This window comes from Colletotrichum orchidophilum (genome assembly GCF_001831195.1).
Source record: "Colletotrichum orchidophilum strain IMI 309357 chromosome Unknown Scaffold_61.1, whole genome shotgun sequence".
In the NCBI taxonomy this organism is placed as follows: Eukaryota; Fungi; Ascomycota; class Sordariomycetes; order Glomerellales; family Glomerellaceae; genus Colletotrichum; species Colletotrichum orchidophilum.
In genome coordinates this window covers 52,382-66,143 of record NW_019173017.1, presented here as the reverse complement: position 1 = coordinate 66,143, position 13,762 = coordinate 52,382, and the positions used below count along the sequence as shown (strand labels likewise).

General features: G+C 52.3%; 4 protein-coding genes across 4 annotated transcripts; 1 reads left to right on the top strand and 3 right to left on the bottom strand.

Moving 5' to 3' along the window:
* Positions 1 to 2,737: 2,737 nt before the first annotated feature.
* On the bottom strand, positions 2,738 to 2,944 carry CORC01_07545 (uncharacterized protein; the record flags this gene model as incomplete). Its single annotated transcript, XM_022619181.1, has 1 exon — positions 2,738 to 2,944. The coding sequence occupies one exon, from the start codon at positions 2,942 to 2,944 to the stop codon at positions 2,738 to 2,740; it is 207 nt and encodes a 68-aa protein (XP_022474260.1).
* A 702-nt stretch (positions 2,945 to 3,646) lies between these two features.
* CORC01_07544 (early growth response protein 1 is a zinc-finger protein) lies at positions 3,647 to 4,966 on the bottom strand (the record flags this gene model as incomplete). Its single annotated transcript, XM_022619180.1, has 3 exons — positions 3,647 to 4,049; positions 4,240 to 4,430; positions 4,658 to 4,966. The coding sequence occupies 3 exons, from the start codon at positions 4,964 to 4,966 to the stop codon at positions 3,647 to 3,649; spliced, it is 903 nt and encodes a 300-aa protein (XP_022474259.1).
* Positions 4,967 to 6,144: 1,178 nt separating this feature from the next.
* On the top strand, positions 6,145 to 6,755 carry CORC01_07543 (uncharacterized protein; the record flags this gene model as incomplete). Its single annotated transcript, XM_022619179.1, has 2 exons — positions 6,145 to 6,176; positions 6,407 to 6,755. The coding sequence occupies 2 exons, from the start codon at positions 6,145 to 6,147 to the stop codon at positions 6,753 to 6,755; spliced, it is 381 nt and encodes a 126-aa protein (XP_022474258.1).
* Positions 6,756 to 8,366: 1,611 nt separating this feature from the next.
* Positions 8,367 to 10,355, bottom strand: CORC01_07542 (major facilitator superfamily transporter; the record flags this gene model as incomplete). Its single annotated transcript, XM_022619178.1, has 6 exons — positions 8,367 to 8,684; positions 8,743 to 8,854; positions 8,912 to 9,105; positions 9,177 to 9,724; positions 9,875 to 9,983; positions 10,122 to 10,355. 6 exons carry the CDS (start codon positions 10,353 to 10,355, stop codon positions 8,367 to 8,369), a joined length of 1,515 nt encoding a protein of 504 aa, XP_022474257.1.
* Positions 10,356 to 13,762: the final 3,407 nt, after the last annotated feature.

Sequence of the window (13,762 nt, the reverse complement as noted above, 5' to 3'; positions counted from 1 at the left end):
GCAGGGAAAGCTCCGTGACACGTGATTCGGTACGTAACGAAGCTTATTTATGCCCCACCTGCCGCTTCACCGAGAATAAGGTACCCACCTACCTCAGGTAAGTACGGATACAGGCCCCTGCCACTTTCTCACTGATGCCCTGACCGAAAATTCCAAAACTTTGCCTTGCGTTTATGTCAATTTCCCCAGACAGCTTGGTAATTTTCAAATTCCGGAAAGACCCAAGGTGGATCAGCGATATCCGGTGAGAGCTCGAAGCCACATGTCTCTCTTTTTGGGAGTGGAAGGACATCAATAAGCAAATCAATCAGCCTCGAATGCCGCGTAGCCCTGAAAACTCAACCGTCCGATTCCTGTACTCCGTCGTGTCATCGTCTCGCCTTCCTATCTTCCAGGACCAGAGCATTGAAAACACTTCTAGCACAGTTTTGACGATATTTACTCTAGGTAGTGTGCCTGTTTCCTATTTTCTCCTACCTATACTACTGACTCGTTCCTCTCCATCGCTGCATCTTGCTTTGATGTTTCCCCACACCACGTCGGTCCACACTGCGTCGTGAGCTCCATATTCCCAAAAATCGCGCAGCCCGCCAAGTCACATATACACAACAACTCAACATCCCCGATGGCACAATTGGCTAGCGCGTCAGACTGTTAATCTGGAGGTTGGTGGTTCGAGCCCACCTCGGGGAGATTCAGCGATTAGATTCCGCACTCGCAGTTGAGGAACATCTCTTTTGACTTTTTTTTTTTTTCGTTTTGGGGCTGTTACTGACTATAAGCCTTGAAGGGGCGCGCAAAGAGGTAAACCGCTGAGGCTGCGGTCAAATAGCTAGTTGCAATTACTTTCCCCCCAGAATTCCGTTGGCTCTACGGCACTTGAGGGGTTACCCATCTTGTGCGTGTTGCTTGCGGTGCATGCCTCTTGCCAGTTCTCCGGCGTTCAATACCTCGCACAATCTTCTAGATCGAGACTGGCGTTTAGGCAGCATGTTTGTAGCTTGACGTGCCGCAATGTATGACATGCTGATTCCACCTAGTTTTCAGGGAGCCATAGCCGTTCTTCCTATCCGTGATGTTTGTTCGTCGATGCCAGCCCACCAAAACATGGGCATGAGGGGTATCGCTGGTATCAAAGTATCGTTGACGAGTATAGCCATCTGAAGACATCCATGCGGCTCAATCACCGGGCGGTTGGAACCCTTGACTAGCTGGTAGCATCGTTCTTCTATACTTGCGCTGTATTCTCGAACTACTTGTCGCGTAATTATGAGCGAGTCGTACGCGTAGAGGGCACTGTGAGGGTGACAAAGGCTTTTGAATATGAAGCAGAAGCTGTGCGGATAGTTTAACATGTGAAACATGTCGGGGCTTCACAGTTAGCAGTCAAACTCAGCGCTCGTAGGCTCAAGGGTACGGGCACTGATTGAGACCCCAATACAGAAATGGTCCTTGTACTCCGTAATTTTGGCAAAAAGGCCAGATCTGCAGGGGTGCAAGTATTTTCACAAGCACCGGTAATCAATAATGAGATGTTGCGAAGTAAACGTCAAGTCAAAAGAGATTGGCCGTTGACCGCTGGCAAGAATCTCCACGGTGGTTGAAATTCCAGAAAAAGTACAACATGGTTGAGGAAGAGCTCAATGGGCAACGCGATCGAGACTCGAATGATTCAACAAGCAAACGGTTAAAGATATTGTCAGTACTCAGCCCGATATTGAAAAAAAGGACAAGTTCTCCTTGTTCGACTAGAACAGTTCAATGTATGGGTAACGAAGGAACCAGGCAGGTTCTCACCGAATTCTTGTACTGTTGTACATGTAGCCACATTGACAATTGAAATTCCTTGTACCAAACATTAGACTACCTTATGTGGAACAACCTCACAGAACTGAAGAATTCAGCAGTCGACGTGATGCGAAACGCCCCTCGTGTATTGATTACCAGTCGGTAAAAGTGTTTCGATATCGCCTTCGTGGGGACTCGAGTCGCTCAACCGACTGGGGAGGCATGAGGTTTCAGAACATGAATTGGCGGCGGGCAGAGTTTAGAAAAGAGTGATTCTAGCAAAAGGATTTGAAGTCCTACTCTTGAAATATGCTGTCACTCCCGTCTTGGTGTGTGTTCTTGCGCCATAATACGTATATGTGTTAGTGTTCTCCTCACTGTAAAAGCTTCGGAACATTATTGAAATTCATCACTGTACAACATGGCCTCAGCTATCCCGGCTATCAATTATCCTCACTGCTCGATCGCGAATTGCATTAAAGGCACTCAAGATCTGAGGATGGCAATCAAGCCTGCTCCAGAAGCAAGGTACACGAGCAGTTGTCCGTGTTAGTCCAGTCTCTTCCAATCAGCGGCCCTACCCGTACAGCATCGACACTCACCTCCTCTGATCACTCGTCCGTCTGCTTCGCTTGATTAATAATTCTGTGCTCCTCCAAGAGCTTTTCGGTCACGGGGAGGAGCCTAAAATGCGTATACGGCCCGACGGCTCCCAATAAGACCGCGGCGGCGAGGTTGAACGGGAATGCGGAATTTCGGAGTTTCGGACTTGTAATGTCGTTTAAAGTACGCAGCCCAATAGGCTTTTTGATAGCCGCGGTCCAGTGCACAGATGAAGGTCTGTTCGTCTGTTTAAGGTTGCGGGAGCAGCGGAAGGAAAGGCGGAGAGCAGGGGGCGAATGGAGGAAAGTGGGCGTGCACCGTTCCATGCCAACACACGGCCAACTTCCTATCCCCGGGGCCACAGCTTTGCAATGGTTCCCTTGTCAGTGAGGTTCAGGATGCGGTGTCTGGCAATGATGTGTGTCCCGAGCTGGGATCCTACAAGTGCTTTAGTTTCCCATTGTTCGGAACCCGTTCCGGTGTTGCGTAGACCAACGAGCACCAGCAGGCTGACGAGCTGGAGCACTTGAGCCCAGTGTGTAGAGTCCCTCATCTTAAATTGTGGGTTTTAAGGGCGCACAGATCGTGTTTGGTTCTGTATCCTGGAGGCTCAGGTGTCTGAAGTTCCGCGTAGAGGAACGGCGGAAGGGGACGCTTGGTTTCCGTTACTTAGTCGGCGACTTTGGATGAAATCGTTAGAGACCCTGTATAACGACAGTCTCTTCAGTAAGGTACGTTGCAGTGTACTGTTGTGAGAGCGGCAGACGTCTAATTTGACTACAATTTTCCATACCACACGAGCCAGAGGCAAGTGAAACCGGCCCCAACTAATTCTTGACGTGCATGATGCACCACCGGTCGACCACGACACACCACCCCACTGCGCTAAGTCTAGAGGGGGAAAATAATCCCGTCATCCCACCATCTCACCAGACGAAGACCACCTCCCCCCCGCCGGCGGCTAATTAGATTGTTGGCCGTGTGGGATGCCGAGTGGGCGCGCCGCAGGAAAATTACGTCAACGAAAGGAAGAGACACAGAAAAAAAGAGCGAGATCTGGTAGTCGCTGGCATCACTTCTCTCGTGGACTGATGAGTTGGCTGTGATAGTCTTTGAGCCAAGTAATAGTTTAGTCTGTACGCTTTGCACGCCAGTATTCTTGGTTATAGAAAGGCATTGTGTCAAAACAAATAAAACTCATGTTGAAATCGATCTTTTTCCAGTAATTTTTTATTTTGCAAAAATGCAGTTACAATTAGCTCGGCCCTGGAAAAGCATTGGTGTTTTTCAATGAATCGAGAACAAACGGCTTCACGCTCTCTACAAACTCTTTATCGGTCTCGGACCCCCGTAGACACCAACACCAAATCGCCATACCCAAACACCGGTCCCAGGAGAGCAGCGGGACGAGCGCCTTATTATCCATTGTCAGGCTCGCCTGTTCGCACATTTTGCTAATCATCAGGACATCGTCGTCGTGGTCCATCGGCACCATGCCGTACCAGTGCGCCGCGGGGCCATCCCACATCATCAGCGGCAAAGGTATTTTGATCCCGAGCATGCCCGGCTCCACGTTCCGGGAGAGGCGCAGGTCAGGGTGTATTGTGATGAACATTGTTTGGAGGATGAGGTGTAGTTTGAACTGGTAGACGGCGAGACTGTAACGCGAATAGAGTTAGTCGAGGCTCGCGTATCCTTTTGGTAGAGGAAAGGGGATAGTAGTCGTTAAAGATCCGGTGTTGGTTTTTTGCCGGCGGGAAGAAGTTGTCGTAGGGAGACACAAATTATTCGATAGTTCCTCCCACAGCCATGGGCGTTGGGGGATTAAAAGACAGGACTGGAACTTACCGTTGGTAAAATTCTTTGAAGATCCAAGGGTATCCACTATAACCACAGAGTTGCGAGCCCAGGTTGATCTTTGACTGCTCGTATACACCCGTAGCTTTGAACGTCTCGAGCAAGAGGGTGTGCGTCATCATCACTTTGTCCATGGACTCGTCCGCTCGATACGGCACGAGTATTGTCAAGATCAGCAGGGACTGGAAAATTGGTAGCAGATCCATCCGTGGGGAAAGCAAGCCTTGCCTCGATTGCTCTAGTAGATCGAGCTTTTAACAATGTTTAGCACAGAGGTCTTTCGTTACGAACAAGTTGCCCAACACAACACAACGTCCGTCCGTGTATCTGGCAGGGACCTCCGCGTCGAAGCGTGAGAGACGGAGAAAATATCAGACACAACTGTCAAAGAATAGACAACAACACTTACAAGCTTTTTTCCTGCTTCTACCAGGAGACTATCGTGAAACTTGATCGCCAGGTTCCTAGCGTCCGGCCATGAAGCGAACCACAACCCAACAGTCATGACGACCTGCGTTAATAACTTGGGCTGCGCTGTCATCTCGAACGTCTCCCGGTGCAGCAGCGGCCACTGGGGATGGAAGTTGGCAAAGTAGATGCTCTCCAGCTGCAGCCTCATTGCTTCATCCAGGATGGACCCCGGGGGGGTGAAGTCGAGGGTGTCGGATATCGTTGTCATCGGCATGGTGCCGGCCATGATCGCATACGAGGCATTCATGCCGGTGGGCGGATGGTGCTGGTGCTGGTTCTGATACGACTGATGCGGCTGCGGCCATTCGCAGGATTTTCCCTTGTCGTTGCATGTTGAGCAGATGGGCTGCTGACCATCGCACCTGGTCTTTGTCCAGTGGCATGGACCGCAGGCTTGTGCTACGCGGGTTGGCGAAACTGAAGAGACGTGTAGTGCCTTGTGTCTACGGAGAGTATCTCTGCATTTTGGAAAAGGTTCCCACGATTAGTCTTTTTCCTTCCTCGCAGGAGAGGGGGACCTGAATGGGATCGAGAATGACTACAATAACAAGTCCAACAATAAGAAAGTGTCGGGAATAGAACCCAATGGACGACACAAGTGACGTTGTGTCAGAGGCATAAGACAAGGGGGAAGTTGTAGTTATCGATCATACCCTCTGGTGAACTTGGTGCCGCATGACGGACAGGAGAAAGAAGGCGTTGCAGAGTGTTCTTTTTTGTGGCGCGTGAGGTGTTCTTTACGACGATAGGAGCGGCCGCAGCCTTTATGATCGCAGGTGAAGGTCATTCTGGGGAGCTCCAACGCAAGGAAGGATTAGATCCATTGCCCTGGGCTACTTTAGTTGCCGATGGGTTGAATAGATCTAAAAGAGGGCTACTAAGATGAGGATCAGATCGCCACCCGGTGGGGTACGGCGAGATAGGATAGGGTAGATTAGGTTAAAGTCTTGGTCGTCACGTCGTGTGCGTGGAGTGTGGGCACGTCATGATGGGTGTTCGGACGTGGACTTCGCTTGATTCAGCCATTCGCTTAGAAACGAGGAGGAGGGGGAGTAGGAGGTGGTGGTGGAGGTGGTGGTGGTGGTCGACGGTGGGGCCGGGCTAATCCCTTCAAGGCAGTTGAAGCGCCAACGCTTGCTAGCGATCGGTTGGGCGTCCGTCCGCCCTGCCCAGACGACTCAGACGGTAGGATGGCCGAGTAGGCGGGGTTCCCGGCTCCGGAGCGGGGCCCTCGGACGCCGAGACTTTTTTTTTTACGAATGCGTATGCGTCCACCAGTGGGATTATAGGATGAAGGCTAGCAACAGTGGAGGGAGATAATAATGCATAAAGTATAGACGGAGGCTTAGAGACGTTCTGTGTAATTTCAGTGGGGACAGATGCGCTATAGAGTGCAGTTAAGATTCTCTCACAAGATCAAGCGAAATGCTACGCTCCAAGACTCTGCCTGCTCCAAGGTAGCCCACATGATGCACGCTTCATCAAGACCCTTGAACTTTGGAAACTTAACCACCTGAGACAATATAGTCCTCGGAAAAAATTATCCATGACTGCCCTGAAGACTATTGCCTTTATTGGAGTAAGCCACAGCTCTATAGATTGCATAGGCCTCGCATCGTGAATCCTCTAGTAAAAGCTAATGTAGCATGATCACAGCACTGACCCTCTAATTACTACCCAACGTCAGGGCTACGGCAAAGTCGGCCGCGTCAATCGTAGAGCAGCTGACCACAGCCATCATCTTCAGCCTCGCCGTCCTCGCCCGGGGTTCTCACGCCAAGACCTTCTTCCCCCCGGGTGTCAAAACTGTCGCAGCAGACTACGAATCATTGGACGACCTGACACTTCGCTTGCGCGCGCTCCATGCTGTCGTCTGCGTCGTCCCAGGTCACCCCGAGGCCCTGCTGCTGCGAATCGTGGCTTCCTCGAGGCCACCATCGCTCCCGACGTACAACGCTTCGTCCCAAGGGAGTTTGGCTCCGATCGTCGCATTCCAGACGCGCGATCCGTTCCCCTCTCAGTCTTCAAGATTATAGTCGATGAAGCGCTGCAAAAGGCGGCTGCGCAAGGGTTAATCGAGTATACGATCACCTCGGGCGGGCCGTGGAACGAGTGGCTCGTGACTTGAGACACTGACATGTGCCTCCCCTGGCGCAAGCTCCTCGTCCATTAGGACGACAACGTTCGGTTTGGGATGGGTACACGCAAGGCGTTTGGGGACGCGGTCGTGAGTGCGCTTAAACCCGACCCGACCCGACCCGACCAATAACCAGACCTTGACTCTTGAAGTGGTCAACCTGACCTAGAACCGGGTTGCGGGCGTGCAGAAGTTTCTCTCTGGAAAGTTTGACGCGTTGGTGATTGGAGACGTTGTATTGAGATTTGTCTCTGCACCCCGAGCGCCAGCGCATCCTTAACACTGTTGCCACCAATAAGTTGATCGGGGTTCATAGAATGACCGAGGCGGAATTCAGGGAGCTTGTCAAGTTCTTGGTTACAACATAACTGTGAGCTTGAGCTGAGAGGTGCTCTGTGCAAGAATCTGGCCGCAAGGTTCATCGCCACGCGAGGAAGCTCAAATTAGCTTGGATAGGCTAAAAAGGGCATACCAGCGACCTGCAGAGGCCATTATTGCAATTTGGGCCAGAAAAGACCAGGCGAATATTATTACAACTAGCCCGTCTGAGCTGGAAAAATCGGTCGGGTAGGGGAACACCCCCGATCCAGAAACTCTGCAGCACCCCTGCCTTGGGGTTAATTAGATCGAAGGGCAGGACAGACCTATGGTTTAACCCAATTCAATCTTTCTACATACCACTCATCAGACCCTCATCTGCGGGACGACATGTTCTGCCCGTACAAGTGAACCTGAAAGAATCATCCGCCGAATGCCTTCCCATCTTTCCTCTCACTGCCCGAAAAGCATAGCGGAGATCCTTTCCTCTTCTGGCAACCCTTACGTCTTCAGCCCAAGTCTTTAGGGCTTTACTTACGGAGGAGGATCTTGATTTGGATAGAGTTGTCCGTAAGAAGCGACCGCTGATTGGTGGTGGCCTTATTATCCATCCTTTTGTTCGTCGGCCTGTGGAGGGAGAGTTGCGAGCGACCGGCCCGTCGACTTGACACAGAGTGGTAGTTAAGATGAAGCTTAAATCAAAGACAGGGTCTTGGTGTTTAGCCTTGCATTACTAAGAAATAAACTACTAACGCAATGACACTCAACGGGATGGCTCAACATTTTCTTTCTATCCTCCTACCTGTCTGCGCCGCGCGCTGGCAGGCAAGGCATGCGGACATAAGAACATAAGAGCCAGTCTAAAGCGTCCATTGGCGAGATCAAAGTGGCCTCGAACTGTGACCGGGCCTGTAGCCGAAAAGCGAGGTCTTCGTATGGCGCCGTAGACCAAAACTGTCTGAAACCAAAAAAAAAGAGGTCTGCGGATGGCGACAGTATCGTCGGGTAATACGTGGTCTCATTGGTCCAGTCAGTATCAGAGGTCTAGTTATGTACAGTTGACCGCCCACCTCCCTTTGCCTTTGCCCAAATGCCACCTGCATGCATATATATCTATAAGTATACTTTTAAACTTTTCAACTCGCAACTTTTAACCCTCTGTGCATACCACGCTTTCTGCTAGCTGCACTGCTTAGTAGGTGTAGCGGAACGACTTGTTCTCCTTGTCAGTCATCGACTGCCAATTCTCGGGGGCCATGTAGGCCTCCTCGGACTGCTTGATGGCGCCGCGCCTCTTGTTCTCAAAGCGATAGTAGGCGTACAGCACCAGGGTGACGACGGCGCAGCCGGCCTGGGTGCCCATGACGGCGATCTTGGCCGGGCGGTACTCGGGGGCGTCCTTGGCCTGGAAGGTCTGGGGCCCGATGATGTTGCCCAACGAGAAGGAGCCAGAGACGATGGCGGCGGCGAAGGCGCGCTTGGTGGCACCTGCAAAGTTGGCGGCAGTCCACTGGATGTCATGTCAGTCATGTTGTCCAAAGGTCTCAAGAACCTAGAGGTGTACTCACAGCGTAAAAGACGGTCAAGGGGGCAACGACGGCGTTGACGAGGTAGATGCCGGCCAAGCAGCCAGAGCGGTTGCTGACGGGAAGGAAAGACATCAAGGCGCCACCGATGATGCTACGCGGGATTAGTACATGGTTTCTTCTTTCGACACTAGATTCACCGTCGACTTACGCTGGGATGATGCAGGCGACGATCCAGGCCCACCGGTTGGACGTGTGACGAATTCCGTAACCGACCAGGAGAGTGAAGAAGATGCTGACAACACCGGAGGGCATGTTCATCAGAGCGGCGTGCTTCGAGTCGAAGCCGAGGTTGCGGATGAGAGTGGAAGAGTAGGTAGTGACAACACCGCTGGAAACGGACATCTTTTTGGGAAAAGCGTCAGTGGACTTTCAACTACATGCATAATGTTTCAGGGGTCACGGATGATACGCACGAGAACGACGGCGATGACTATGAGGTACATCTGGGGGTCCATGAGGGCCTCGAGGATCTGCTTAGGGCGGAACTTGCGGCTCTCGATACCGGTCTGGTTGACGCTGACATGCTTCAGCAGCGCAACCTTCTCCGTGTCGCTCAGCCAGCTGGCCTTCATGGGCGTGTCCGGGATGAAGAGGAAGGTGCAGATACCGATGGTGACGGTCAGGCAGCCGAGGACGACGAACATGATGCGCCAGCCGGCGAGGCCCGCGCCGGGGGCGATGTGCTGGAAGCCATAGGAGATGGCGCCGCCGAGGATCTGGCCGAGGCCGAGGCCGAGGTACCAGAAGGAGAATCGGGGTGCCTGCTCAGATTTCGTGTACCACTGGGCACTGATGAGCATCAGGGAGGGGCCGATGGTAGCCTCGAAGATGCCCAGGAAGACGCGGGAGACGAGGAGGGACTGATAATTGTGCGCCGCGGCGCCGCAGGCGGTCGCGGTGCCCCAGAGGATGACGTTGGCGCCCAACCATTTGGCCGCGGGGACCATCTGGAGGAAGTAGACTGCGGAGAGGAAATGAAATGTTAGTCTTTTGTTTCCTTGTTTTCCTTTTGCAAACTGTGCAAATGGTTCGAGTCTCTCCCATCGTGAGAGTCTCTCTTTTCTTGCTTTTCTTCAGGTGAGATGGGGAGTGGAACGGGGGTAAAACGTACTGTTAGGAACCTCAAAACAGAGAAGACCGACAAAGAGGAAGGTGGCAATGTTGGAGAACTCGTTGCCGACGAGCTTGAGGTCCTTGTTCAAGCCCATGACGGCGGCGTACTACATCGTCAGATATCAGATTAGCACTGGCCTCGTAGGTGAGAGAAAGATCCGGGGCCGCAAAAGCAAGCAAGCCGCTCGGACATGTGAGTTGATCGTGGCGGGAGATCTTTGAGGCCGCTGGGTAAAAGTACTTACGTTCAGGATGACCTTGTCCAAGAACTGCATGGTGTAGCATAGGAACATGAGGGGGACGATGCGGTAGTCAATCTTTCGTCTGAGTGCGTTCAAATCCACGGAGCTCGTGTCGGTGCCGGCATCGCGGTGGTCGTTGAGGAACTTCCACGCGGCGTCGACGTTGCCGGCGTCGGCATGGGAGTCGGACGAGGCCGAGCTCACAAAGTCCTTGGGGGTCTTCTCGTCCACGGACATTGTTGTTGCTTTGTATATAGGTTTGTCTTGCTTTAGGGCGGATGGTAGGTAGGTCAGGTAGGTAGGATAGAAGAAGAAGAATAAGCAAAACAAACAAGAACGTGACCCTTCTTGGTTACTACCACCTTAGCCTCAGTAGCGGGAAGAAAGAGAAGCCAAAAAGCAAAGCTGGTTCTGTTGTCCTGTCTGGTGATCGACGACGAGGCACGCACAGGCTTCCGCTGCGGGACTGAAGGCTAAAGAAGATTGGGGGAAGGGGAGGGTGTTTGCGATTTCTGATCCAATGTGATCTGATCTGCGCGCAGATGTCAGATGGAAAAGAAAAAAGGTAAAAAAGAAGTAGATGGGATGGAGAGGAGGGGAGAGTCGTAATGAAAAGGGAGAAAAACAAGAAGTGACAAGAGTTGATTCAACTGATTAGTACGGACAGTTCGCCCAGTAATAGAGACTCCCGCCAGGAGATTGTACAAGAATGGTATCAGTACACCAGCGCACAGGAACACAAAGCTGTTGGAACTCGGATGAGATGCAGGAGGAGGGCTAGACAAGAGAGCAACGTGCTACCTGCGTGCTGCAGGTCTCGATGTACATCCCATACCATGTCGACGCAGGTATTATCACTTTTCCCTCCCAAAATCGAACACACCCAACAGCTTAGCGTGCCGTACGGCGCAGCTCCCCGATCCCCGCCTGCAGCAAGCAAGGTTTACGTAGTTGGAGCAGGGGACCGGGGGGGGGGGACCCCTAACTGACGAGAAGGAAGACTGGGGCTCGATCCCCGGCGGCCGATGCATGTTACCTGGACCTCCAGTTCGAGAACGAGGGATATCCGGTCTGGCGAGCGATGGATCTTCTCAAGTTCTCCAGAGGCTCCATAGTCCTCGACACCATGTACGAAGTACTTCAGTACCTACACAGGTGAGAGGCGGCATGGGTACTCGCAGCTGAGGACTGGGATTCATAGATTCCAGACAAAGAAACCGGCCTGCCTTGGCCATTCACCCCATCAAAACGGACCCATTGAAAGGGCCCTGTCCCATTCATATCCGGCTGCATTACCTCTTAGCCTATGATCGAATGCCAATACCAGCTCGTTTTGCGACAAAATCTGGGACGTCTCTGGGACCTCTACTTTGTTACATGTACATTGGAGGATGTTGTTTCTTGTCGACCCGCTCATCAGAGTGGTTTTGCGCGGGGACTTAGGCTTAGTGGCGACCGTAAATAAGGCCCCCCCCCTCCTCTCCTCCCTCTATTAGATCAAATTGGTTCCCAACTTATCCACATCCACTCATCTGTAGCCTGCTAATTCTTATCGACCATCCGAGTCATCAACCCAGAGACGTCGTGATGTAGCGGGCCAACACAGACGTTGAGAAAAGAGCACGAGCTGCGGATAGACAGGTTTCTGTAAATGGAGGGGCAGAGGGAAAAAATTCTCCTGCGAGCGGGGGGGGGGCTTTGTGAGAAAACGGGCAGAAATGGGGGCAGTTTTTAATAATGACAAGGCGACAAGACAGGACGGTCTAGCCGACGTCAAAGTGTCAATTTGGCTTCTGCGATCGAACGATATTGATCTCTGTCAACACCGGCATATTCTTAAAGTACGGACTACGCAGTCTGTCTCTCCGGGTCAGAAACTTTCAATTTTCGCCTCGGCTGGCGCCCAACAAAAAAGCCAGGACCACAAACGGTCAAATTTGACAGATACCGTCCGAGGTCCGTCCAGACCTTGCAAGTTGCCAACGACTTGCAGTAGACGCAATGCCGCTTAGCACCACCCGCGTCCCTTTGCCGTCGCATCGTCTGCCTTGGGCCTAACCTCTCCTTCAGTCTCCCCCCCACAGGCCCTGGTACGTCGGCCGTCGTATGTTGTTGCACCATGGTACCATGGAGCCAACCGTTGTCTTTCCGTGGTCGTATTTGGCAAAGTTGAAAGGTATTCTCCCGAAGAGCCATTTTGTTCCGGAAGTTTTCCTGTCCCGAAGTTACCACACGCATTTACACTACACTACTACACCAGACCCCAGCCCCCCTCCTCGGATGGCACTCCGGACGGCATGATGGAGACGACTGCACGGCGGACGACCAGCCCGCCCCAGAAAGAAGAAATAATGTAATTCGGAAACCAGGCCTAAGGGCTTGGCAAAGCTTTAACGTGTAGCAGCCCAGAACATGAAGCATCAAATCGCAAGAAAAGGAGACTCCGCAGTGATGCATTCGCTGCGGAGTCCCCTCTGGTGATCCCCCAAACATCTGTCTTTCCCGCGCTTAGTTGACCTTTTGTTCTCTTCGAGGCTTTCTTACCTTCCAAGTTACCCAGCGTCACACTCGATTTACGAATCACCTGCAGACAACCACATCACTCGGCGTGGTTTTACCGGATTTCCATCCCATGGTACCTTTTCTACTCGCTGCCCCCTGTCTGATGGATGATGGCCCTGGCGGAGCCTGGTCATTGCGCGAACATCGAGACATTAGCAAGGCCACGCCAGCACCAGGTTCCCGAGCCAGCACCAGGCCCCAAACCCTATCACCTTGCACGGAATCAATCCAGACTGGCACCATCCTTGCGATGTTTGAGACATTTGAGGACCGATTGCCTTTGCTAGACAAGGCATCCCAGATACTCCTGCTGCTTTCTATGCTTCTCGACCTATCCCAATTGTAATGACCTACTGCTTCAGGGTGTAAGGCCAGGCGGAGACGCGACTCCTCGCCAGCTCAGAGCTAGGTAGGTAGCTTTTTTTGCGGCCTCTGTTTTTTTTCGTTATCCCATCCCAGAAGCTCGGAGCAGACGTACGCAAAGTGACGGGCTCATATTTTCTTGTTCCTTGTGGATAAGGTGATCTCCCACCCAGCTGCCTTGGAAAGGCAAGGCGAAGGGGGCATGCACAAACTCATCACACATACACAGTAGGCTCATGTAAGTCCCGCCACGCGCACCACACACGCGCGGGCGGTAGAAGACCACAACCGCACGACGTACATAATAGAGATGAAAGCGGCCACCCCCCCTGATCTGGCCCTTCAACGTTTCTTTGGAGGTTGCTGTGTATTGCTGCTCTCCGCCAAATTCATCAAATTCCCCTTGCTTTCGACCTGCAGGCTAGGATCTTATTTTACCAGTCGGCTGGTCGCCTCCCCCCCTTCCGCCGCCCCCCCCCCCCTCTATCTACGCTCTCCCCTTAACCTCCGTTAGCCTTTTGTCCCTCTCCATACGAGCCCAGTTTTAAACTACACCGTTGGTCCCATGTTTATTTGTCTTGGGTTTCTTCGTTGGAACTTGACTTGTGGGATGCACAGAGGTCTGTTGGTTGCAAGCCACAGTTACACACCATCGCAGCAACGCTAGACGAGTTACGAAAGATCTCGGGGTCTTAAAGCATTCTTCATCGGAAAGATTG